The sequence below is a fragment of the Amaranthus tricolor genome, chromosome 2, assembly GCF_026212465.1.
Source record: "Amaranthus tricolor cultivar Red isolate AtriRed21 chromosome 2, ASM2621246v1, whole genome shotgun sequence".
Classification (NCBI taxonomy): Eukaryota; Viridiplantae; Streptophyta; class Magnoliopsida; order Caryophyllales; family Amaranthaceae; genus Amaranthus; species Amaranthus tricolor.
Window position 1 is genome coordinate 38,204,147 of NC_080048.1, and position 27,595 is coordinate 38,231,741.

Sequence of the window (27,595 nt, forward strand, 5' to 3'; positions counted from 1 at the left end):
ACCCACCCGCCACATTTCCCATATTCTATCAACTCACTCCATATTTGTCCACCTCATATTTACAATGCCTACTTATATCAAATTTGTATATTTTTAATCTATTGACAAAAATAATTGAGAATTATATTTTTATTTAAACATGTTGTGTGGTTTACATAAAATTTGACATACAAAGAAATCCATAAAAATTATTCAAACTAATGATTTTATGATCGTACGATTCAATCCAACTGATTTTGAATATCGTATACTCTAACAATCTAACATGCTTGTATTAAGGTCTTTATGGGTGAATAAAAATCAAACTATACGAATGAAGGTGAGTAACCGAGAATTTAAAAAGAATATAATAATATGAGGAAATAAAGAAAAGTAAAGATGATCAACCTTATTTTGAAAAAGAAGGAGCAAATGTTTTCTCATCATCCAACTAAGGTTAACATTTACCCAAAATAATAGGACAATTATTCCATTTTTTTTCCCATCACTTTACTACTGCTTCTATAATTTACCTTTGACAACAACCATATTCTTGTTAACTTTCTACTTCAATAATCATTTTTTTTAGTTTGACTTTTATTTTTCTGTATATCACAAATATTTACTCTATTATGTGCTTAGTTGATTGAGTGTAAATATTTAAGGGAGTAAAAAAAATCAAACTAATGGAATAAATATTAGTAGAAATGCAAATGAAGTAATTGAAATAATTGTAAAATAGATAGAATGGGAGTAAAATAAAAAAAAGATTAATAAAAAAGATAATGAGGGAACTAATTGCTATTTTATCCATGTTTCATTACTTTAATTTTTTATCAGATTCTTACTTTAACTTTTATTTTACTTTTTTAATATTTACACTCAATCTAATCATGTCTATATAATAAAATATTTACTCCCCATGTGAATGCTTCATTTTTCTTCCATTTTTCCTTGTGATTTCTTGGGGACTTGGGGTATAGCAAAAGGCTTAGTTTAGGTAATTACAAAAGGTGGTTGTGATTTTTTCTATTGTAATTCATGATTAGATCTCTTTTTTTAGGATTAAGTCATTACCATCGTTATGGTTGTAATTTGTAATACACCATTGAGTCACTTGCCAAACCAATTTATGAATTGGATGGTTAATTGGTGATCCAAATCTGACTATGGTTTTATCAAAGTCGGATATACATACAATATTTATTTAAAGGTGTTGCCAAAAATAAAAGTAGTTTATTAATTTTTGAATGATTTATGAATTTGGTTTTGATTTTGATAGTGTCATATCATATCGCTATGAGTAATGTAGAGTAGGCCATGTGCCTGGTGTAATGTGTCATGGAAGACTAAGTACTATAATGGATCATGTCGCATTGTGGTGACCATTCTCAAGACTCAAACAATGGCGAGTAAACCGAATGGAGCTCACATGTTGTATGGGCCATGAGCTAGACCATATATTTTGTGTTCAATATCTAATATATACGCTTGATAAAAAGTTATTAGAAACATATATTAACATTTTATATGTCGAGATAAATTTAATAAAATTACATATAAATTCATTTTAACTAATAAATATGTATGAGAAATATATTCAAATTTCTGTATATCGAATATTTCGGAGTAAGACCCAAAATGAAACGAAGGAAGTATTGTGCTTTGAGAATTTGTACAACATTAGGTTTGTGGGTATATGTCCGCTATTTAGTTCCATTTGTTTTTGACACGAAAATTAAGATGTTTATAAATATGAAAAAATGTATAAAGTAAAAGTGACGGATCATTTTTGAGGTGATCAAATTCTATCTAGTATTTACTTTTATAGTCGAATCTGACTTTGATCTTACTTCAAAATAAATTTTAAATCGAATCGGAACATGAGACAAATTTTTTTAAAAAATTGATAAAAATCGAGGGTACAAAAGAATACATTGAAAAAATCAGATTGATAGTAGAGACTAGAGATTATATTAATACCCTCCCTATTTCCCCTCTTTCAAGTTTTCTTTTTCACTTTCCAATCTCCCCTGTCTTTCACCTCAACTCTCTTTTAGGGTTCGTTCGCAAATTTTCTTCTCGCCATGGAACCAGAGCAGAAAAATCCTAATGGCAAGGAATCTATGCCCGCTAAAGATCTCAAAAAGAAGGATGAGAAGAAGGAGGAAGATCTTGTAATTTTCTCTAATCAATTTTTAGTTGAATTTTTTATTTGTGTTTTCTTTTTTCCTACTGAATCGTGTTCAATACGTTATCAATTGAAGAGTTGATTTTTTTTTTTCTAAAATTTATTATTATCGATGTTTTAAGTAATTTGTTTATGAACTTGTTGATTATAGTCTGAGGAGGACTTAGCCTTGAAACAGCAATTGGAATTATATGTTGAGCGAGTTCAGGATTCCGATCCTGGCTTACAGAAGGTTGCTCTTGAGAGTATGAGGTACTTACCGCTTTTTTTTTAATGTTTAAATTTTGAACTAATAGGCATTATCATGGAGAATTCTGCAATGTTAATGTATAGGTTTCTTATTGGAGCTAAAATGTGTCTACATAGTTTTGAGGTATTATTTGTTTATGAAAATGATTAGCTTGGTTGAGCTAGCAAAGAATGTTCACTCATTGTTCATTTGAAGGAACTAATCTTGGTTCATGTTGGTGATCCTAATCTTTTGGGATTAAGGCTGTGACAGTGTTGTGAGACAGGCCTGCCTTCAAGAATACAAAAAAATACACACTGAATTCACAAGACACAATGATTAAGGCACAACTTCGAGTGCTGTGCAAACTCCCTCTCAACTTCGAGTGTTGAAAACTCCTTGCCTTCAAATTTTTTTCACCAGCCAAAACTCAACTGAAGTCTCACACGAGATGGCCTTACATTGTTATACACTAATGCCACCTAAGCCCAACAACTAAAAATAAAATGACACATAAGCATACAAAAATATAAACTCAAAACAGAAACTAATTACAAATATTGCTAATAAACCCAACTAACCCGCTAGCCCTTGTGTTTACTTTCTTCTTTGATAGGTCTTAAGGACCCTCGAGACCGTGGGTGTTACATGTTGTTGCAGCAAAGTATGTTGATTTGTTTAGCACAACATGTAGTAACTTAGAGCCTTTGTCAAAGTAATAGGATAGGATTTCAATAGTTACATTTAGAGGCTAGTGTTAGTATTTTAAACAGTCCTACTTCCTTTGAATTAAGCAATACACAAAGTTTTTGACTTGTATTTTTGGAGTGTAGGGTTAGGATTCAAGAAACTCGTGTTGGTTAGTTAGGATACATTAAATTTGGTTTTTGGGGATTCTAAGAGGAATACTTTCTATAAAAGTAACACTATATCGGGACGGCTAAAAGATGAAATTCTAATATTGGGACGGCTAAAAAATGGAACATTAGTTAATTTAGGATGGTATATGGAGACTGGAGTAGTTGGTTTAGTGAATGGCAGGATTGTCAAGTTAATGTGAGCAGTTGATAAGAACATCCATTCATTTTTTTACATTTTAGTGTTGAATTTTGCACAATTCTAGAGGTTGGTATTGTTTTTCCGGACTTTTTTTATCTCTGTTGAATGTTGTGGAACCTTTGTGTTATCTACAAGGAAGCAATCTTTTTAGCACCGGTAGTCTGGTAGAGTCATCTTCCCAATTTGATGCTGGTCAAAGACTCAAAGGCATTGGGAACATGTCTTTAGACATGAAGTTGTTTATAACTGATTGTTTGAAATTAAAAATAACAGTTGGGCAACCCATTTCTATTGCATCTGTGTCTGAGCGTGTGTTGCAATGTACAGAACTACGAATATACCTTAATTAGTAGGGTGTTTTTCTTGAATAGGCTGTGAACTTACTTTACTTCTATTACTGCCACAAGTTTTGTATTTGTTGATAGAAATCCAAAGACAGGAATATCTTGTTATTTAATGTCTATTTCACATCTGTAGGCAGGAGATTCGATCAGCGACTAGCTCTATGACCTCTGTTCCAAAGCCTTTGAAGTTTCTCCGGCCTCATTACGGGACACTTAAAACGTATTATGAGACAATGCAGGACTCAGATCTGAAGGTGTAGCTCAATTGCATTTCCTAGATTCTCTAAAAGCCAGCACTCCATAGTAATGGATGACTAACTTTGCTTATGTTTTTATGAATGCAGAAACTTCTAGCAGATATACTTTCTGTATTGGCACTGACCATGTCAGCCGAGGGTGAACGGGTGAGTATTTGTACCTTTTTAGAAACTTTATATTTCTTTTTTCTCTTTGGTGAATCCTTGGGACAACTTTATTTTTGATGGTAAACCATTGGGCAGCTTTTTTTTTTCGGGTCAACCTTGGTCGCGCCAAATCTCACATAGGAGGAGGTACTTAATGGGGTGGAATATTAAAATGATGTTGCTCTTGTAATGCTATCGGAAAATATTTGCTTACTAAAGCATTGTTAGGTTACATGCAATTCACAGGATGTTCATTCAACTTATGAATTGTATGCATATTGTAAAGTCTTGTTTGCAGTTATCCACTTTTGCGGGCAATGCATATGTTTTCATGGTTGTTGTGACCTATATTATTGTCTTAGTAAACTCAAAAATCTTCACAATGTAGTTGCAATGTGATGCGACTGATATTTTGCATTATTTTTGTATGAAGTTTTTCTTGTACTTTCTGCAGATGATGTGCTTGCTACTCTTTTGTAGTGCTAAATTTTTAAACATTTGTCAACTTTTGTTCTCTATTTCTACATTTGTTTAATTTTTGATTGCTTTTTAAACATATGGAATACAAATTTTAGTTTGATATATATTAAAGTTGGAACCTTGGCGCATTGTTTTTGTGACTGAAAGGTGACGGATTTGAGTTGTGAAAGAGGTTTACCTCCATCATACATTCACACCTTTGTGGTGGGGCGGGACCTTTCCGCGGACGCTCGCTTTGTGGGGAAGATTTGTGCACGAACATACCCTTTAGTTTGATGTTTATGTTGTTTTTGAGGGAACTATTACTTGATTGAGCAATGGGCAAGTTGCTTCATAAAAGCTATAATTTAGTTTACTCATTTTGTCATAGATTTTCATGGTTTCTTAAAAATGATGAAACACTTTAATTCATTTGTTCATGAAATTCACCAAATATTACTTTAAATTAGTGGCTCAAGTATAAAGTTTTGGATGCCAAGATAGTTGAGAACATTGGTTTTCCATTCATCTCACCTTAACATGGTATGTCTTTAGTGTAACTAAAGACCTACCTTTCCTCTAACTCTTAGAAGTAGGGACATGAGGAAGGATGCACAAGTTGTTCATTTTCTTTAAGTATTCTTGCAAATTTAAGGATATGTAAATATTCTGTCTTTGATTATTTGCATCTAGAATTCAGACGACAATGTGAAGTAAATAGTGATTGTAAGGGTTTGATAGTAGTTTTTGAATTCTTATGATTATGATTTTGCAGGAGAGCTTAAAGTACAGATTACTAGGATCTGAAGGCGATATTGGTTCTTGGGGTCATGAATATGTGAGGTAAATCTTGAGTAGGTTTGATGATTTGATTAAATAAACATTGATTTCGCTGTAAGATTGAGGTGCTCATAGTCTGCGACTATTTTCTTCCTTACCCTGTAGGGCACATTTGTTATGATTAAGCTGACCCCATATTGTTGGGTTAAGGCTTTGGCATTCTTTTACTCCGGAGGACAAATGCTGCTTTGATGTTTCTGCAGTAGCATTATGTTCCTTTAATACATCTTATTGTTGATTGCATGGTCTAAACCATATTACGGACTTGGAAACGTTTTACAAATTATGCCTAAAACAAAGTGTAGTTAATGGGATACAAGTGCAGATTTATTCACTAAATGTAGTTGTATTGCATCAAGAGTTCCAAGTTTACATTGTTTAGTGCTTTGTGTTTTAGGGTTAGGAGTTTAGGGTTAAGATGACAATACAAGTACCAGCGTGTCTTTGTTTTTAACTACTGCTTTTAACCATGAGCAAACATCGTCATCTTGACATTGCTTTATTCTTGTGTTGTATTTCATCCAACACTCTGCCTTATGAAAATTCTTGTTGGTTGCAGGAATTTGGCAGGAGAGATTGCACAAGAATATGCAAAGCGTCAGGTAATTGCTATTTTGATTTATCTGCTTGTTGTGTGATCAGTGATCTCAGTTTGTGTGTACAAGTTAAAGTTTGATCTTTGTGTATAAATGGACCTAATAGCTACTCCTCCATCCAGTGTGATATGTTACTTTTCCAGCTTCCTATTGTGTTGAATGTTTATAGAATGATAATTGTGATGTGAAGTTGCTCGTTTGGGTGGGCAATATATTAGTATCCATAGCTAGTTTGGTTTAAATGAAAGCTTTGTGTTGGTTCTTGGTAGTGATTCTAGTTTATCTTATTTGATATTGTTTGTGTTAGATGCTAATTTTTTTCCAAGTTGTTTCTTTGGGAGCTCAGTGAACTTATTTTAGGTCTTGCCGTTATGTTTTAGAATGAAGAAGCCTCAATCGAGGATCTGATGGATCTTGTACAACAAATTGTCGCATTTCACATGAAGGTATGTTTTGCCTTGATGTGGAGAAGCACCTGATTTTCTGTGGCACTATCTATGTAATATCTTTCAACTTGTGATTTTTTTTTTGCAACTTATAATTCTAATTTTTGGCAGCATAATGCTGAGCCTGAAGCAGTAGATCTTCTTATGGAGGTATGGCTTGGTCTTTTTTTAGATTTGCTTTTGAGCTTGAAGAGCTGTAACCAACTTTTTCTGCTTTTTCAGGTTGAAGATCTTGATTTGTTGCAAGAGCACGTGGATGAAAAAAATTACAAAAGGACATGTCTATATTTGACTGCTTCTGCAAAGTAATTCTAACTACGCCATCCTCTTTGATTGCCTTCATCTTTGTGTGATCTGATCAAGGCCGTGTTCATAATGTGGATTAGCTATTTACATTCGTTGTTGTTTGGACTAAGTATCTAACATTTTTTTTTGAAAGCCGAAAATGTTGTCTTGGTTCGAGAGCATTGGAATATTAAATGGTGGATCCATATGCCCTATATTTTAGTTGGAATTCACATATATTTTAGGATTAGTTTATGCACTGTGTTTACTATTTCATGCCTTCTATATTGCTGTTAATTCTTTTGTGCAATTTGCAGATATCTTGCTAGCCCTGATGATATGCTTGTTCTGGACATTGCTCATTCTATTTATATGAAGTGCGAAGAGTATACCTCTGCACTTCAGGTTGCGTTATTTCTTGACAATTTGCAGGTTTGCTTTCCGTACTTTCTTTAATCTCCTATTTACACCCTCTCATCTTATTATCATCACTTTTTCTTTTATGGGAGAAGATCATTATTGTTTCTGATTTTGATTGGTGCAGAACTGATTTTGATTCACATAGAAAAATACTTGTAAAATACTTAGTAAAATACTTGTTCAAATTTTGTCATCTAGTTTACTGCTGGGTCGTTGTGGCTCAACTCTTGCATCATTTAAAATTAATCATAGCTGGCCTTTATTCCGTTCTGTCTACTCATTAATGCTTTAGAGGTATCTATTAGTATGCTTGTTACAAATAGCTGTTCTTCTTAAAAACAGTGCAGTTTCATTCTTCAATGGCTTATGTTTAGTAAGTAAGGCCAGAACTATGTTATGCATGGAATTTTTGAGCTTGCATAGAGATATATCTACTATCGAGACTATCTAACGTCTTTTTTTTATTGATGCTGTAAAATTGTAACAAGACATCTTAAGATAATTTATGTTTGAAACCAAACTGTTATTTTGAATGGAATTTTGAGCTTGCTTGGAGAGAGTACCACTATTGAGAATATCTAGCTCTTAATTTTTTGAACCTGTAAAATAGTACTAAGACGTTTGAGGTCACTTTATGATTGAAACCGTTCATCATGACATAATTTGCTATTCCTTTGTTATGTTAGGTTGTATATGATCTTCAAACCTCAGGTAGACAAGTCTTTTCCCTGTTCAGAACTTCAGATGAACTTCTTTTATCTGATAATGGTTTCAAGGCATGCTATTATGTCCATGGCCTCTTTAGTACAGGGTTGATGTTCCACCCTTGCACAAAATGTATTTTTTGTTAGTTGTTGAAGGCGGAAAACTGTAACCCTGCATACATGTGGAAACAAAGAAAAATTTGGGCCTTCAAATTGATACTTTCACATTTTCGTTGCTCACTTTATTCATGGACAGAAAATAATCTGAGTGTAAGCTGGAAAATTGCTACTTCTGTTTAATTGCCAAACCATTAGATGGATTTGTAGTCTATAGAGCTTTTCTATGTCGAGAAGATCTCCTTAAGCTCTCATTGTATGGCCTTTTTTCTGTAATGATGATAAGGTAGAAAACTGGTTATTAGATGGGGTGTCTATTTGCATCCACTTTAACTGGGTATCCACACTTAAACGCATCCTGTCTTGCAGTATGTTAAGCAGATATTCACATCTTGTAAGGACCTCCAACGGAAGAAGCAGTTCTGTTACATTCTCGCACGTCATGTAAGTATTTATGCTTCGCGCCTATGAAAGAAAGCTGTATGTTCATTTCTGTTTTGAGTTAAATTTCATAATAAGAGTTGCCCTGACTAGTCTTGGCTGTTTCTTGTATATAAAATGCTCTTCAATCCTTGTGTTATATACTCCTTATGTCCTTATGAAATCACACTTATTCTATTTAAATTTGTTCTACTTCACTCCTTTTTTTGGCAATGCACTTACTCCTTTTCTTCTAATCTCTTCTACAAACATATTCTCTCACTTCATCTCATCCTCTCATTTCTTCCACCTACTTATGTTTTGTCTTATTCTTTAACTACAAATTAATATTACTCCTTATAAAAAAAGGTGTTATTTGATGGGGACAAAGGGAATAACTTGTATGACGTAAAAATTCTTCCATTTTTTAAGGCAAGAAATAAACAATACTATTGTTTAGAGTATTTTACTTCCTATAATTCATTTTGCAATCATGGTTTTGCGACAAAATGAAATTTATATTCCTTTTTAGGTGTTCTATTGGGCATTTTTTTTATCTATGAAGATTCTTTAATGCCACTTACTGTTTCTTTTCTGTGGAATGTGGAATTTATTGTTTATGATCTCTTTCCTTTGGTTTTTCCTCATCTATTGTTCGTGACTTGGTGTGTATCCCCATATCTATTGGGATCAAGGTTTTGGCTTTGTTGTTATATCATCAGCGTTTGTTGTTTTTGCATTATGTAGTATGGAATTGTTGATGGAGGACATTTAGAAACTTTTTAGCCTCTCTTGATTTTAGCATTGTTTCTTTTGTTTGGTAATTGAGCAATCTCTCATGATGTAGGGTGTGTCATTTGAGCTTGATGACGAGATGGTCTTGGATGATGATGATAGGGAACAATTGCAAGAAATCATCAATAATTCCAAGTTAAGTGAAGGTTATTTGACCCTTGCTCGTGATATAGAGGTCATGGAAGCTAAATCACCTGAAGATATTTATAAGGTAATCTATTATGTGTGCATTTCTTCCATTTGAATCAAGTGTGTATTTTTTTCTTTTAATTTTTGGTAAATAATGTAGCATCAGGAACACCCTATTAACTAAGATGCTTTTCCAAAAAAAGGTTGGTAGGTATCTTGTGTAGGCAATATTTACTTCACCTAAATTAGAAAATCTTTGATGGCCATTTGGTCTTCTTACTTATATTGATGAATTTGGTTTGGCCTTTGAAACAAGTTAGCATTTTATTTTCTCCCACTTCATCTTAATTTCTATTAGTTTTATGTTCTTGGCATTTTTTAATCAGGACATTTTTTGTGAATATATTATGTATCCTTGACTTTGCTCTGTTATCTTATGCTTATAACTGATAAGCAATATATATGGATTTTTGGTCACTCTTTTACATTGTGAAGAATGTTCATTTCTTTAATATTGCTATGCACTAAATGTATCCACTTGTTTGGTGTTTAGGCTCATTTACTTGATGGCCGGGCTAGTGCTGGCGCAACTGTTGATTCTGCGAGACAAAACCTGGCGGCTTCTTTTGTAAATGCTTTTGTAAATGCTGGTTTTGGACAGGTATTGTATTGCAATATAGTATTTTGACCTTTGAGGGCTTCTATACGATCACGATGTAGCAATGCTTTAAACATGGTTCAATGGTTGTTTCAGGATAAACTGATGACTGGTTCTAATGATGCCTCCAGTGGTGGTACTACAGGAAATTGGCTTTTTAAAAACAAGGAACATGGGAAAACTAGTGCTGCTGCTAGTCTGGTATGAGTTCTACCGTTTCAGTCATCTATCGTGATGGTGTTTGCTACATTTCATTTGATGATTTCAAATTTCAATAATTCTATGATGGTAGGGTATGATTTTGCTGTGGGATGTTGACTCGGGACTTGCCCAACTAGACAAGTACTTCCACAGTGCTGACAATCATGTCATTGCGGGTGCACTACTTGGTGTTGGAGTTGTGAACTGTGGCATAAAAAATGATTGTGATCCAGTGAGTGAAAGTTGGAAGATACTTTAGCATCTTTTGGATTTTATTTTACATTCTTGCAGTGATGATGATTTGCATGATTGTTATATTTATTTTTGTGCAGGCTCTGGCACTTCTGGCTGACTATGTTGATAAGGAAGATCCAGCTATTCGAATTGGTGCTATTATGGGCCTGGGCATTACTTATGCAAACACGCAGAATGAACAGGTATGTAATGTCTGCATCTGGATTCTATCAGAATTTGTAATACTACTTCTCGAGAGATGAAGAAAGAGAAGTTTGTTGGTTCTTTGATTTTAACGAGCAGTGTCTGGCAGAAAATACATTTTACTGGCGGCTTCTTAATCATTGTTTTCTTGTTTGGATTCTGCATCACATTAAGGTTTAACTGAATTGAGTCTTTGTCAATTCTTCTTTCCATCTTGGATTCTTCCAATGTTGCTTTTAGTTTTGGGTTCCTGCAGCTTATCTTAAAGAGCTTGCCTTCGGAACACCTAAAGTTACCTAAATATAGACTATTTTGTACCTTGGCAATCCCTTTTACTCTGACTTGCCTGTCAGTTTGAATGACCTTTGGAGGCTGGAAGGAAGAATACCCAGGGGGAGTTTCTATGATGAATTTGGTAATGTGGATGCACTTAGCAGCTTAGGTGCTATTTTTAGCACATCAAATCTTTAATCATCGGTTATCGGGTAGGGAAACTGAGGCATGCTCATGGAAACCTTTAATCATCGGTTGAATAAAAAATGGTTTAATTGTGACTTGTGAGGATTCCTAATAGATATATTTGGTGAAGTTATTTGGACAACACAAATTCAGGACTTGAATTCTCTCATTCTAGGGAGATAGTGTTGTTGTGGTCATATAAATAATTCATGAGAAAATAAAGTTAAAGTAGTTCTAAAATTACAGCAAACATTTTGTAGTCGGAATAATTCATAACAAAAACAAGTTAAGGTATTTTTAATATTTATTAAAAAACTGCAAACTTTTAAAGAATATTGGTTTGATTTTTGAACTTCCAAATTGTACTCAAAATAAAACTTGATCAAACACTTGATCTTGTGATTCTCATGGCAGTAAGAGCTTTTTTAGAAATTTATTCAAATGGGGCGATGTTAGAAGGGTTGTGTGTTGAAGTCCTTATTAATAAGACTCACTAATGAAGCTCTGATGTCAAGTAGCTTACTGGCTAAGCTCTGATGTCAAGTGATCACTGATATAGATATGAAAAACCACAAATCAGTTTAGCAATATAAAGAGAATAGTAGTTCTTGAAGAATGAAGCTAAGAGTGTTTCTTGAAGAATGCAAGTAACGAGAGAACAAATCTCTGACAAGATTATAAATGATCATTTAGAATGCTCCCGGAAACAAAGCTCAAATCAAATTTTCAATCGTACACCTCTTCTTAGCCTGGTCCAGGTGCTCACCTGGCATGTAAGCTTATACTAGTGTTGGGAGGATGATCCGAAAGTCTTAATTGTAATACTACTAAAAGATTAGACATTTTCATATTTGAAAATGTAGAACTGATTTTGTTGAAAAAGTTAGCAAATTATCAATGTTTATTATCGTATTTTTGCAGATACGCCACAAGCTGACTCCAATATTTGGAGACCCGAAGGCATCTCTTGATGTGATTGCATTCACTGCACTATCACTTGGTTTGGTATTTGTTGGTTCCTGTAATGAGGATGTTGCACAGACAATTATATTTGCACTAATGGATCGAAGTGAGTCTGATTTAGGGGAGCCACTGGCCAGGCTTCTATGCCTGGGCCTTGGCCTTTTGTATCTGGGAAAGCAGGTATTTTCATTATGGCATATCTTTAACTTGAATGAGCTATTGATTGATTGCTTCATCTTATCTGAACTAGCTCACATGCTTATCATTGTAAAAAGACTGGAATGCATCTTGGCTCCCTTGAAAATGTGTATTGATTTTCTACCATAACTTGGCTTCCTTGAATGTTTGTGTGTTGATTTTCTAATATTCATCATTGCACTCTTTGTGGTAACAAGTGATTAGGCAAAATATATATTGCTGACATTTCTAACATAAGTGCACACAAATCAATGTTATTCTCACAAATTATGACCTACTAGTGACCAGTTAATTATTGGACGCCTTTTTCTATTACCTCTGAAATGACATCGGAGCCTATGTTTGATTATTCTCTTAATTTACTTTATCTTTACTCTTTGACAGGAAAGTGTAGAAGCAACAGCAGAAGTCTCCAAAACTTTTAATGAAAAGATCAGGACACATTGTGATATGACTCTGCTTTCTTGTGCCTATGCTGGAACTGGAAATGTCCTCAAGGTTCTCTTGTGGACTTGGCTTCCGTTGCACTGTTACAATATGCCTCGAAATAGCTTTCTCATTTGGTATCTTTTGCTATTTGCAGGTCCAGAGCCTGTTAGGCCACTGTGCGCAACATCTTGACAAGAGTGAAACCCACCAAGGACCAGCTGTGCTGGGGATTGCCATGGTAGCGATGGCAGAAGAATTGGGTGTTGAGATGGCAATTCGTTCACTAGAGCATTTGTTACAGTATGGAGAGCAGAATATCCGCCGTGCAGTTCCTCTGGCCCTAGGGCTCTTGTGCATATCAAATCCGAAAGTATGTTCATTTGGTTTGTTGTCTCTGTATGGATTAATGGTTTGATGTTGCATCAAGTCTTTAGTTTGTCAAGAGTTTGTGTGCTTACATGGTTTTAAAGTATTTACTGAAACTGTACTATATCTACTGTTAGATTATTGAACATGGCTACGAACCAATAGGAAAATGAAATAATCAATGTCATAAGTTGAAGCAAGCATATTAAATTTAATGAAGATGGAAAATGTAATATAAGGACAAAGGAATCGACAAATTTGAAACATTGTAGTTGTTAGGGTATAGCTTAAGTTGCCAATTTATTCTCAAATGAATGTTTTGATGCAGGTGAATGTTATGGATACCTTGAGTAGACTAAGCCATGATTCTGACTCAGAAGTAGCAATGGTAATTAATTAATATTGTCTTGTAATTCATTTATATGTGAATGTGGTCGACTTTTCTCACTTTTTCATGTCTGATACAACTCTTCGCAGGCTGCTATTATTTCTTTGGGTTTGATAGGTGCGGGCACCAATAATGCTCGAATTGCTGGCATGTTGAGAAATTTGTCCAGTTACTACTACAAGGATGCTAGTGCTCTGTTTTGTGTATGGCTTCTTGTTACATATACACTACCTTGAGATTATTTGTCTGCTTTGGTATCTGGCATAACATACTAGGTTGACATTGCAGGTTCGGATTGCGCAAGGTCTAGTTCATATGGGGAAGGGTCTATTAACACTCAATCCATACCACTCTGATCGTTTCTTGTTATCCCCGTAAGGAACTTTTATTATTTGGACTTGCCAATTAGGTTTCAATATAGCTAGTTTTACTGCTAAAACTGGCAAGCTTTTGTTGACATTTGGTTTTAACAATTTCTTGTAACTTGTTCTTTTAGGATGGCACTTGCTGGTCTTGTTACAACGCTTCATGCATGTCTTGACATGAAGTCCCTCATCTTGGGAAAGTACCACTACATTCTGTACTTTCTTGTCCTCGCAATGCAGGTTTGTTCAACACTTGAATGAAATCTTTTCGTGCCCCCTATATTTTGCTATTAAGGCTCACATTGTTGACCTTTATTCCACGAATTATTACTTTCTGACTTTAGGATCACTACAATTTTAATTCCTAATCTGCAATCCACGTAGGATCGAGTTATATGATAAAAATGGAGCACTAAGAACCGCTGACAATGTCAGTGATTCTGTTGGTACTTAAAGTTAGAACAGGTAGAACCGCCTGTTCCTCTAAAGTCGTTGGATCCGCTGACATCGTCACGTTGGTTCTAATTCCGTGTTAAGGAACCAACTCAACCAAAAACTTAAGTTGATAATTGAAATCCATAATATGTTACATACTCTATCCCTTTTCTTTCTTTCGAGACAGGTGCTAATCTGCCCCGTTCTTTTACACTGTGATTTTGCAGCCAAGAATGCTATTGACCGTGGACGAGAACTTGAAGCCTCTTTCAGTTCCTGTTCGAGTTGGTCAAGCAGTTGATGTTGTCGGCCAAGCGGGTCGACCCAAGACCATAACAGGCTTCCAAACTCATTCTACCCCTGTACTTCTATCTGCTGGTGACAGGGCTGAACTTGCTACTGAAAAGTAAGATACTTCTTCTAAGTTTAGTATCCTTGAACAAATTAAACTTGCATTAGATTTGGGTATACTGATTATATTTGTTGATTTATAGGTATATTCCTTTGTCACCTATTCTTGAAGGCTTTGTCATTTTGAAAGAAAATCCAGAATACAGAGAAGAGCATTAATTTGCTAGTTGGATTAGAGGTCTTATTTTATTTTAGTTTAGTTTAATTTTAGAAGCCGGAAGTTTATTTGTTTTATTTGAGGAATATTTAATGTTGTATCATTGTAAACTTTTGGGCTTTTTTAGTTGAAAAATGTGGGTAATTATTTCTTTTCCCTCAATTATGAAATGAATTTTTTTGTGTCCAATAAGAATTGTTCGTTATTCTTATTGCATATTTGGATTGTTTGCTCGATAAACTAATTAAAATTATAGAAATATGAATTTCTTGAAATTGCAACTTTTTAATACTTATAAATTTGATAACCATGTAAACCTTTGGTATTTAGCCCGTTTTAGGAATTTAAAGTTATTTAACAGAAATTAAATGCCTAGCAATTAAGATTTCCTATGGGAGTTTATTTTGTGTTGAACAATCGGTCTCTAGACGTGGAAAATGTCTTATACTTGTTTAATCGTAAATTTATTTCAAGTTTTAACTATTTTGTATTGATTTTAAGACTAATAGTACTTTATAATAATGGGGAAATGGTAGGACAATAATTTGAGAATATTGATGGGAAATTCAATATTTTACCAAAATTTAAAATGATCAGTTGGTTTGAATGTGTCAATACAACTGAAAATATTTCAATTTTAGGGAAAGTTTGATGAGAATTTAAATTCTTAATTTATACTCCTAAATTATTAATTAGGTATTTTTATGAGAGATTATTTTTCGGTGAGATGACCTCAAATAAGGAGTTTATATTGTAATATTTTATCTTAGAAGAACATTTAACTTTATGTATGAGGTACATCTTGCGATGAAACCTTCTTATAGGACAATCTGTGATCAGTAATAAATGATTCCTCATTTTGTTTATTGGTTTAAGCATAGGCTAGGCAGTAGGCATGCATGTAGTTTATAAACTGGTATGTAAACAAATTGAATTTTGTCTCAGTTAGAGTAAGTACTGTCATTTTCAAATAAAATCCTAAGATTAAATCTCACATAATTCTCTGCTCAATTTAATGCTTAAATTAACCCATATATTCAACTTAATGTATTGTCGCTTTGTAATAAGTTCTCGAACTGTGATCCACGTAGATTTGAGAAAATGTTATTGTCAGCGGTGCTACCTAAAATTGTTTATAATGTCAATGGTTCTTCCAGCACAATTCAGTTTTAAAGAGAAACAATGAATGAATGTTGTCTTAGAAGTATGATTGTTTACTATGTTTCTTTTAAGAAAATGAAGGAATCATGAAGGAATAGAAGTAAAATTTTACATTTGACTGAATTAGAGTGATGTGACTGATAAATTGACAAAGAGCTTTGTTTCCTTTGTGTGGAGCTCCTATTCCATTCATCACTATTCTTCATATGTTGAAGGGGAAGCTAAAAAGCCAAAAACAATTGTTTAATAAATGATTTTTAAGTTAAAATGACAAAGTTAACTTGATTGAATTTTTCAACTCACTTTTGACTTGTAAATTCAGTTTTTTCTAATAAATATACAATAGTTATTATCTATTTTACTAAATTTCTCCCTAAATAGTTATCTCACCGTTTTCTTAATAGATGTGCTATTTGGTTTGCTGATATTAAAGGGACGAAGAAGTATTCATTTTATACAGAACCCGAGAATGCTGGGTGAGAAAGTCTTATATAATACTCTTTTCGTTTCTTTTCAAATGTCCCATTTAGTTTTTAGACACTATTCATCATGTACTCTTAATTTGTATTTTATTCTTAATCTATAAGTGTAACACCCTTAAACTTCCGACCCTTTATACGAAACCAAAACTGCAAAGGATGGGAGGAAATTCGGGTGATACATAAAAAAAATAATCTTTATAAATGTGAGTAGGAATTTTGACAACAATTCGACTAAAATCGAGGGCGTGATGGAATATAAAACACAATAAAATAACTAAACTCATCCAAGGCATCATCGCTTTTAAAGTCTCGTACCACGACGGAATGATTCATCGTCGTCTCCTCAAATCTTCATGACAAGCATGGACCAGTGTCGATGCTGGAGTTTAAAAAAAAATAACAAAATACTTTAAACAATACAAACTCATTACCTATGTAGCCAAAAATTTAAATAATACAAAGGAGGACACAAGGCCTCATATCAAAAACATATACAGACAAAGTGTTGAACATTTAGAGTATATAAACCTAGATTTGTATATACTATATACTTAGTATAGTAGTGAGACTAAATAAATATATTATAAGTCTAATTAAGTGCCTCAAAGAATTTAATGAATCATTACTTTGATTCATAAGTTTTGTTTGATGAATCATTACTTTGATTCATAAGCTTTGCTTGGTGAACATTACTTTGGTTCGTAAGCTTTGCTTGATAAAACATTACTTTGATTCATAAGCTTTGCTTGGTGAAACACTTTTGTTTCAAAATGAGGTATTGTTTGATGCATAGCTCTATAAATAGAGGTTGCATGCCAAGGGACATTCCATCCCAACTTCATATCATTTATGATTTCTCTCTTAAGAATACTCTCATTCTTATTCTTCCTTTCATGAGATAATATTGAGAGACTAATTAACTCTTAATATCATTAAAGTTCATAATTCACTACAACACTTGTATTTACTATTGCAATTTCCTTGTGCTAGGATTTTGTTGTGTAAATTGTATCTCATTGTGAATTTCATTTTATCATCCCAAACACCTTTTGTGGAAGAAATATCACAATAGGAAAGTGCATGAACGCCTTCTACTCATATCAAGTTTCCGAGCGACTTCTCTGATTGTCGCAACCTTATCTTCATGGTGTACATTTGGTGATTTACAAAGTAAGGAGTTCCATTGCCATCCACACAAGGGAAATACAAATCGGTTTGTTTATTTGTATTTGCATTATATTTCCAATACAAAGTTTGCAAAAAACATAAGAACTACAAAATCAAAAGACGTTTGCATAACACGAGTTATGCTTCGCACTCCACACTCCCCCAAAGCAATGCAAAAGATGCTTCAGATACCTGGTACACCAGTCTATCTCCTGCTGCTCAACATCAGACCAAAGGCCAATGTATCATACCAGAACAATCATAGAAAGTCATAAACAATCAAACATACACACAAACATGTACACGTCAGTAACTAACACCAAATATAATAAGGCCAACATACTAGATATCATTATGTTATACCACGATATAAATACGATTTCATAAGACACAAGCACAACTAGTGACCATTTATCATCCATTTATACTTGTTAATCTCATTTCTTCCTTCCCAACCCAAACAATGCGTTTCCGGGTGGAATATAAGTCTTAACACTCCTCTTTACAAAAACATAAGCTCTAATAAACATGCGTAGTGTCATCTCATTTAAAGGCACCAACAGGCTACTAAACGCTTGACCTTAAAAAGCTTGTCTACCTTAAAGTAAGAATAATCATAATATATCCTTGGGATTCTTAACTCCCATAAGATATCTTAACATAGACGTAATCTTTTTAAGAAGGAAAACCCTTGGGGTTCGCAAGACTCACAGGGCACTTCTTACTATAAATCTTGTACCAATGAATAAACTCTCTATCAATGACAACCTTGCTGTTTGCAAGACCCACCCATAACTCAAACATACTCTTGCTATGAGATCCATGGGGTTTGCAAGACTCACTGGTAACTCGAATATACTCTTGTTATCAATGAGAACCATGGGGTTTGCAAGACCCACCGGTAACTCAAATATACTCTTGCTTTCAATAAGATCCATGGGGTTTGCAAGACCCACCGATAACTCAAATATACTCTTGCTATCAATGAGAACCATGGGGTTTGCAAGACCCACCGGTAACTCAAATATACTTTTGCTATCAATAAGAACCATAGGGTTTGCAAGACCCACCAGTAATTCAAATATACTTTTGCTATCAATGAGAACCATGGGGTTTGCTAGGCCAACAGTAACTCAAATATACTCTTACTATTAATGAGAACCTTGGGGTTTGCAAGAATCACCGGTAACTCAAACATAAACTCAAACTCATATATAAAGGAATCATTCCGACTCCAAGTAAACACAATGAAATTCTATCAATAAGGGAATTGTGCTTAACATCTAATAATACCTTAGTTCTCTGCGTCTATACCATTCTAAGTTCAAGAGATACGTAATCAATAACTATTCATGTATAAAGCTTACTCTAGTACTTCATATTTATAATATAATGCATAAAGTCGCAAATATTGATAATACTTTAAAACATAAGCATATAAGAGTTTGTTACCGCGTGTGCGTATCTGTAATTGCAACTGCAAGACAAAAAGTTATCACAACCACCATATATGAGGTTCTTAAGCTTCTCTATTTAACTGAGCACCTATGCACGTTTAAAGTATGACTAATAAGTCTACTTATCCTCATATAAGAGTCACTTAATCTAAAAGAACGTACTCTACTACCATTAGAGTGAGTTCTAGTTCATGCTATCAAGCTAATCAACCAAATGCAACAGTTTCGATTCTAGGTTTGCTTACTACTACACCAATAATTCTAATCTAATCACAACATACACTTTTCACACTATATTTACGACAAAGTATGTTCTAAGGAATAAAACTTAACTATATATATTGCATTGTCATATAACTATGAATTAGTAGACATAAGATTGAATACAATAATGTATTACAAACAATAGAGACAATACCCAAGATAGTAAGCTAGTAATGACATGGAATCCATTTCAACACATTATTCAAGGTTCATAGAGACTACAAGAAATTACTTATATCGCTCACAACATCAAAAATCTTTTTTTGTACCCAGACTATACAACTTACAACAGCGATTAGTTTAAGTAATAATGACAATTAATTTAATTCTAAAGTACAATGAAAATAATGTCGACTCATAACCACAAAAGCAACAACTCTTAGCAATCAATTAAAATTAATTGACAACCACTATTAACTAACACCTCTTAATGGCATTAACAACATAAACCACCATGAACAAAAATAATAATGACAATTAACAATCATTTTTGTGAACAATCTTTACCACTACTAATAACTAATACTACCACCATTTATCAACAATGTCACATACACAAAACTTATACAAGATTTTTCAATTAATAAAACACAATCCAAACCACAAAAGTAGTACATACTACTTTTAAATTCATCCTAATATAAACCCTACCTTATTCATATTTGAATCACACTTTCTAATACTTACCCACTTTAAATTTTATCAAGATATAACTTAATTTAAGCTAAGATTCATGAATTTACCTAAAATTGTATGATTAAAGCATTAAATTAACAAGAGAGAGAAGCTCACAAAAATGGGGGAAGAGAGGAGGCGCGCGTGGGGGGAACAGCAGCGGCTGCTGCGACTGTCCGGCGGTGGCCGTCTGCTGCCGGCGATGGCTGCTGTAGGGCTGCTGTTCGCAGCTTCTTGGTGTTGAGGATGAGAGATGAAAAAAGAGATGGAGGAAGACAATAAAAGAGCAAATGTTTTTGGGTTTAACTTTTTATTCTCTTTTTTTTTTTTTTTTTTTTTTTTTTTTTTTTTTTTGCCTTAATTCAACACTCTAACTCATCAATATAATTATATAGAGTATTTACTTATAAGCTCATATTAAGACAAGTTTAAGTTTAAGTTTAATTTGAATATCTTTATTTAATTAATTATAAATAAATACTCTTAATATATATATATATATATATATATATATATATATATATATATATATAATCGATATAAACTAATTCAAAATAGTTATTAAAATAAAAAGAAATTTTCAAAAATCATTATCACAAATAAATAATGATGTTATACAATAACGGGGTGTTACAATAAGTTAAAAACATAGTCAAATGAGATCTTGTTTAATTCGTTTTAACATAAGCTTTATTAATATCTAGTTTTTATGATTTTTAATTTGTGTAAGAGATATTAAGAAAGTATTAATACGTTGGCAAACGTACTGAAACCAAACAAAACATTTGAAAAAAAACGAAAAAAGTATAAATTTAATTCATACTAAATTAAAATAGTAAATATATTTACAATCAAATCTAATCATTAAAAAAGTTGCTACAACTTAAAATAAAATCACTACTTCTTCTTGCGTAAATTACGGCGTAACAAGATTTGTACATTGAAAAGATAGTCAAACAAACACTGCCACATAAATCTCTGTCAAATAAAACATGACATGAAATTCCTTCTTTCCAAAGTAAGCATTTTTTCCACTTAAAAATACAAAAACCATGGCCAATTTTAGCAATACCCAACAAAATAAAAACCAAGAAACATACATCTTGATAACTTAATAGATAAACCTATGACAAAAAGTCTATTAAAAACATCCCCAAATATAAGAATATTTTTTGATTCGGGGTTGACTATAAATTCTTACAGACAAGTAGAAAAGAAAATTAATCCTTCCTAAATGATAAAATCGAACATTTGTTATAAAGATTTTAAAAAACACTCAAATCACAAGACCAACTTATGATTCGGGTTTAATAGAGCCTCAAGGTACATAATGATCTTGACCATCAATGTAACCTTGTTCCCTATCATACTCTTCCATAGTATCATACTCATTAGGAAACTTCTTTGGGTAATTATATCTCCCTCTTCCTTCTTTTGCATTAAACTCATTACTATGTTTGTAATCATAACCTTCTCTTTCTTGTGTTTCATACCCATTCTTTTCATTTCCATTCCCATTCTCATACTCATTCTCATAACCTTCTTTTCCTTGTGTTTCATACCCATTATTTTCATTCCCATTCCCATTCTCATAATAACTATTTGCATACTCTACATTATTGTTGTTATGAAACTCCCAATTTTCATTATTTTTGTTATTAACATTATAATAATACTTTCCATTCTCTAAAAATCTAGTATCACTCATTCCTTTCTTCTCATTCTCAAAATTTTCAAACATATTTTTTTCATTCCCATTCCCATTCTCATAATAACTATTAGCATACTCAACATTATTATTGTTATGAAAACCAACATCTTCATTATTCTTCTTATACTCATTATTAACATCATAATAATACTTACCATTCTCCAAAAACCTAGTATCACTCATTCCTTTCTTCTCATTCTCAAATTTTTTAAACTCATTCTCATTTTCATTGCTATTAACTAAAAATTCACCACTTTTCCCCTCTTCTTTATCTAAAAATCTTGTATCACTCATTCCTTGCTTCTTTTCCTCCAAATTCCCATTCTCATAATTGTTGGTCTTGAAATGAACATTTTCTCCTTCCTCATGACTTACATCATAAAAGTATTTCCCATTCTCCATATATCTAGTATCACTCATACCTTGTTTCCCATTCCCATTCCCATACCCATTTTCATTCACATTCCCATTCCCATTCCCATTCCCGTTATTGGAATAAGATGTTTCAAACTCCTTAAAATTGTTCTTGCTAAACTCTTCTTGGGTAGAAACATACTTTTCTTCACCAAATCTAGTTGTTTTTGTGGGATTAGTAGTAGTTGGTGGGTATTCATAATTCTCATAAGGGTCTTGACCATATAATCCATACCCATGTTCTACATCATTGGATTGGGGTGATGGAGATGGAGCTAAAATGGGTGCTTGTATAGGAGAAATTGTAATTGATTCATGGTTAATCATTTCTTTACTTAATTTATTGAAGAATTTGCTATCTCTAGCATTAATTTGGATGGAAAAAAAGAGAACTAAGATTAAGAACAAAAAGCATCTTGCTTTGGATGCCATTGCTAAGGAAAAAAAAAGAGTATGTTTTATTAAGTGTGGATATATAGTATAGTGTATTTATAAGGCCTTGTTTGGTGTTAGGGTTAGGATTCCCTCTCTTTTATACTTAAAATAAAGAATAAAGACTAAAAGAGAGTAGAAAACATAAAAAGAGGCGGGTAATGATGCGGGGATTGAGGAGGGATTGGATTGAGATTTAAGGGAAAAAATTGGTGAGATTGATAAATGGTGGGGTTGTGTTCATAATGTTATAGTGTGACATGCTCCATGTGCAATTGATGAGAATGTTCAACATTTGTGGTGTCACCTAATCTTCACTTTTTGAAAGTCAAGTAAATGACTATGTTTTTAAAGAAAATTAGTATAATTTTTTTATTTTATTCTATTTTATTGAATTTATTTTATTACGATTTATTGTCTTTTGATACGTGAGAGAAAGAATAAGGAGAGATAAATTGATGAGATTGATGGGAGAATGAGGAGAGAAATTGTTAGAGATTAGATTAAATTGAAGTTTAAGAAAAAAAAAAGAAGGGGATGGAAAGATGATTAGAAGAAGTTGAGTTAGAAAAATATTGATTTAACATTGTTGAAGTTTACAGGTTGGAGAAAAAATGAAGATGAGAAGGTGACTAACAAGGATAGAGATATATTAAAGATAATTTGAAAAAATTAAATGTCATTTTAAACTACAACAGATCGTCTTCATCAGAATCAGGTGAAATGGTTACAATGCTTGCACTTTTATAGTGGCTATAATTCGTAAATATTAAACTTTACAACTATAATATATAAATAACTTATAAGAATAAAATCATTAACAGTACTACAAAATACATTCCACATAATAAAAGTTACCAAATACACACTTGACGAATACACATGTATTAGTTAATAGATATATGTTCGACGGTTAGTAAAGGATGCCTACACATAAATTGAACAAAATTTGATAGTGTAGTTGGTCAGTGAACGTACGATTTATCTATAACCTTTAATTCTCAATTTGGTCCTCAACATTCTTGCAAATTTGTATATTTATTTTAAATGCGAGTACTTTACTTGCGAACTTATGAGCCAACTCAATCCCCACATGTTCTTATATAAATATTAGTACTATTTCCTATTCAGTCCAACTGCTCTATATGACTTTTCACACTTATCGAGATAATATTTTAACTCTTAATATTTCAAATTATTCTTAATTAAGAATTATAAAAAGCTAATATTAATAAAATTCTTGTATTAAGATGAATCAAACAAGATCTCATATTACTATGTTTTAACTTATAAATTAAAAGTAAAATACAAATTAAGAGTGATAAGTAAATAGTGAAAAAAAATAGGACAATTAAACTGAATAGGACGTAGTATAAAATTGTCCATAAACCTAACAGTTTGATTTTAACTATGAAAAATCTCAGTTGACTTTGACATGCATTATGTCCTAATTCTACAAGCAGTTACGATGTTTTTGCACTTCTTTCATTTTGAAGATGATGATTTGGTACTTTTAAAATACATTTTATTTTGATAGGACTAAAAATTTGTAAATATTTAATTATAAATTATAATATATTATATGAAAATAATTTATGACTCACGTACAGTTTTACTTTATACATAGATGCATTGTTTTAATTAGATTAAAAGATTTTTTTATCTATTTTTATGATCTGAACCCAAACTTCATTCAATCTAATCTGTTTAACAAGCCTAATATTATTAGTGATCAATAATCACTTGCTATTTCCTAAGAATATTTGATTTGAATACTTGTCATATATTAGTACACTACATAACGTGAACGTAATAGAAAAGTGGACACTACATCTTAAATTTATTTGAATAAAAATTTTTAGTCCTTCTACACATGTGTTATCTATAATTACCCAAAAAATAACAATACAATAAAAAAACCCAACTCTTAGTACTTGAATGCAATTAATCTAAACTAACTAACAATATAAATATTAGGTGAACAGTAAACCTAATAATACATAAGTGTATTTAAGATTAGATAGACCAAAATTTTAACTAACATGAAGCCACAATAGTTGCTCTAGAGATTTTTTATTTAGTGCTTTGTGCTATACACTTTTATGTTATAATTTTTAAATATATTTTTTTGGTATCGACTCTCTTACTTTACTTTTTGATTTTATTATTATTTATATTTTAAGCATTGTTTTTAGTTTTGATGAGGTCATAACGCTCTATGCCCCTTTGTGCACTTAATTATGAGCTTTGGAGTGTATTGTTTTTGTAGTCATATCAAATCATCAAATCAAAAATTAATAAGACAAATTTTTATAGATTATATATTAGAAAATACTAAAGTTTATTTGGTAATTGGCTTTAATTGGATGAGCTTTTTAGTTAATTTTTGGGTTATTAGTTGGTTAAAAAGCAGACTATTAAGCCAAAATTAAAAAAAAAAAAAATTATTTTTGTTAGTTTTTTTAATGATATTTGACTTGTTGGCTCACTATTTTTCTGTTAAATAACCAACAGTTAATACCTAATTTTATCAAATATTTTCATAAACAGTTGACTTGTTCACCTAGTTTATAAGCCAATTAAAAAAGTTAAAACTTTCAATTGATCAAACAAATCAACTAAAAAATTAACAACCAACAAATAATAATCAACTCCGGTTTGTCATACAACCCATTGTGGTATCTCACTTTCAGTATAAAATGAAGCACATGCACCCCTAAATTGTGATCATGAGGAGTAACATCCTAATTAATTGTTTGAATGTTTATAGAATTAACATAGAACTAGAAATTGGTAGTTGGGACTTGAGAGAGATATAAAGTGAAAATTTGGGAGTTGAGAGAAGATCATTGGGTGGTTGTAATGCATGTGCTTATTTAAATTTGTGAAAGATACTTCATCACGCAAATTTTTACTATATTTTTTTTATTTTGGTATGTTTTATAAGATTTACTAAGTTTTTATTTTTATTACTTTTTTAATTCTAATTCATATATTTAATTTATCTTTTTATTTTATTTATATTTTTTTTTCATTTTTCAATAAATACTTTTTAACCATACATTTTTATTCTTTTCTTAATTTACTCAAATTTATGATCAAACATAAACATAAAATACAAATATGCATACAATCAACTTAAAAACTATGTTGTTAGTCCTTCTCTCTCCTTTCTCTCATTCTTTTTTCTTTAAAAAGAACCCTAGTCTTCATTGTTTACTTTGGACAATTATAAACCTTATTGGTTGATAGTAAGAGCCCAACCACTTTATTCTTACTTTTTTCGTTTTGTGTTATATAAATTCCATTCTCTCTATATTATAAAGTTAGTCTATCCGCTTATTGGATTTGATCTACCCACATACCGGGTTTTAAAGTTTCTCACGGTGAAACTTGTTATTAATAACAAGACTCCAAACTCTCACCATGAGAGACTTTAGACCAATTAATTCGGCAAATTGCAATAATATCAAACTTATCTCTATTTAAAAATCACATTAAATCTAAAAACCTCTCAGAGGAGGCTGTATCAAACAGTGATGTGATTGAGGAAGGAATTCTGTGTTAAATCTCCTTTATAATGATCGTGCTTTTGCTATATGAAGTTTTGTTTAATTAAAATTATTATGTATTTGATCGATTGTTACTATATTGTAAATATCATATGACATTTTTATTAATAAATTACTCAATTGCTTTTAAAAAAATATGTACAATCATCTTATACGAGACGGTATAACCCTACTTTTCTTTTTGTGGGGTTGTTTTTTCCTTCAATGGAGCAAACAAAAGCGGCATATAACTACTCGATCATCTAAATAATGATAAAAAATTTATGTAACACTCCGAGATTTTAATGACGTAATTATTTAATATTTTAATAATTTTTAAAGATTTTATAATTATATTAAATTATTTTTGAATTAGTTTTAATAAATTTCTTTTATATACGAATTTAAATGTTAACATATATTAATATTAAAAATATAATTATGATTTCGAAAATAAAGAGGTTCAAATCAAAAATTTTATTTTATTTAAAATTCGTGGGCACAACAAAAGTGAGTTTTCTTAATGCGCTTTACTAGAAAAAAAATTACCCTAATAAAAGATGAGTTAGGATTTTCAAGTGTGATCTCTCATTTTTTCCCTCACTCACCAAAACTCATGTTTTCCCTTTCCCTCTTGTCTGCGGCTCCTTCCTACACAATCAGACCAACTGTGTCCTTCTTCCCCAAGACCAAACCAGCGCGTTTCTCCTCCCCACAATCGGCAGCAACAGGCTGCGGTCCTCCTCCCCACAACCAGCAACAGCAGGCTGCACTTCCCCCTCCACAAGCAGCAGCAATGTGCTGCGTTTCCCCCTCCACATAATTTTAGTTGTTATTTGGGAGTAATAGTTGTTAATTGTTAGTGATTTAATTGTTGAGAATTACTAATACCTTATTAGGTTGTTATTGAAGTCGTAGATACATAATTTTAATAAGTCATGAGCATAGTGTCTAACTTATTGTTGAGAGTTGCTAAAGTTACTGTTGTGATGTTTGATTGTAGTTTTTCTAGCTTCGGAGAATATAATAAATGATATCATGATGTGGTAACTTTAAAATTTGTCATTGTCGTCATATTAGCACTATATTAACATCGTAAGATTCAAATATGATTTGTTAGTTTTTTTAAGGTAACGTGAACCAATATAACTCAAATTTGGTTGATGTAAAGAAACGATTCACATAATCCTTTTATTCTTAAATTGATGGAAGACTTATGTTGTTGTTGAGTCGATGATTATGATTGGTGTAAATGAGATGTGTGTGTGTGCCCGCTAGAGTGATTGAAAACTTATCTCGAACGGATGATAGTGATTACTTGGGCATTTAGTTGATATGACAAAGTAGTTAAAGGAACTTATTAGTTCTATTCCTAACTTATATAGATTCCCAATTC

The 27,595-nt window shown here is 32.1% G+C and overlaps 2 protein-coding genes across 2 annotated transcripts; one reads left to right on the forward strand and one right to left on the reverse strand.

Moving 5' to 3' along the window:
* The first annotated feature begins 1,954 nt into the window (after positions 1-1,954).
* LOC130805257 (26S proteasome non-ATPase regulatory subunit 2 homolog A-like) lies at positions 1,955-15,101 on the forward strand. The gene is made up of 25 exons (XM_057669948.1): positions 1,955-2,156; positions 2,322-2,422; positions 3,936-4,056; positions 4,147-4,206; positions 5,441-5,508; positions 6,065-6,107; positions 6,482-6,547; positions 6,659-6,697; positions 6,770-6,852; positions 7,150-7,264; positions 8,443-8,517; positions 9,341-9,499; positions 9,971-10,078; positions 10,172-10,276; positions 10,368-10,508; positions 10,609-10,713; positions 12,095-12,316; positions 12,719-12,832; positions 12,918-13,133; positions 13,458-13,517; positions 13,607-13,720; positions 13,806-13,891; positions 14,014-14,122; positions 14,545-14,723; positions 14,812-15,101. Exons 1-25 carry the CDS (start codon positions 2,067-2,069, stop codon positions 14,885-14,887), a joined length of 2,655 nt encoding a protein of 884 aa, XP_057525931.1. The 5' UTR covers positions 1,955-2,066; the 3' UTR covers positions 14,888-15,101.
* Positions 15,102-21,068: 5,967 nt separating this feature from the next.
* LOC130806777 (uncharacterized) lies at positions 21,069-22,809 on the reverse strand. The gene has a single exon (XM_057671981.1). It carries the CDS (start codon positions 22,646-22,648, stop codon positions 21,410-21,412), a length of 1,239 nt encoding a protein of 412 aa, XP_057527964.1. The 5' UTR covers positions 22,649-22,809; the 3' UTR covers positions 21,069-21,409.
* Positions 22,810-27,595: the final 4,786 nt, after the last annotated feature.

What these genes read in the sequence shown, in the direction of transcription:
- LOC130806777 (XM_057671981.1), bottom strand. Translation starts at nt 22,648, where the DNA reads ATGGCATCCAAAGCAAGATGCTTTTTGTTCTTAATCTTAGTTCTCTTT.
- LOC130805257 (XM_057669948.1), top strand. Translation starts at nt 2,067, where the DNA reads ATGGAACCAGAGCAGAAAAATCCTAATGGCAAGGAATCTATGCCCGCT. An exon ending in TGGGGTCATGAATATGTGAG is followed by an intron (nt 5,509 to 6,064) that starts GTAAATCTTGAG and finishes TGTTGGTTGCAG; the next exon opens with GAATTTGGCAGGAGAGATTG. An exon ending in TTTTGTATCTGGGAAAGCAG is followed by an intron (nt 12,317 to 12,718) that starts GTATTTTCATTA and finishes ACTCTTTGACAG; the next exon opens with GAAAGTGTAGAAGCAACAGC.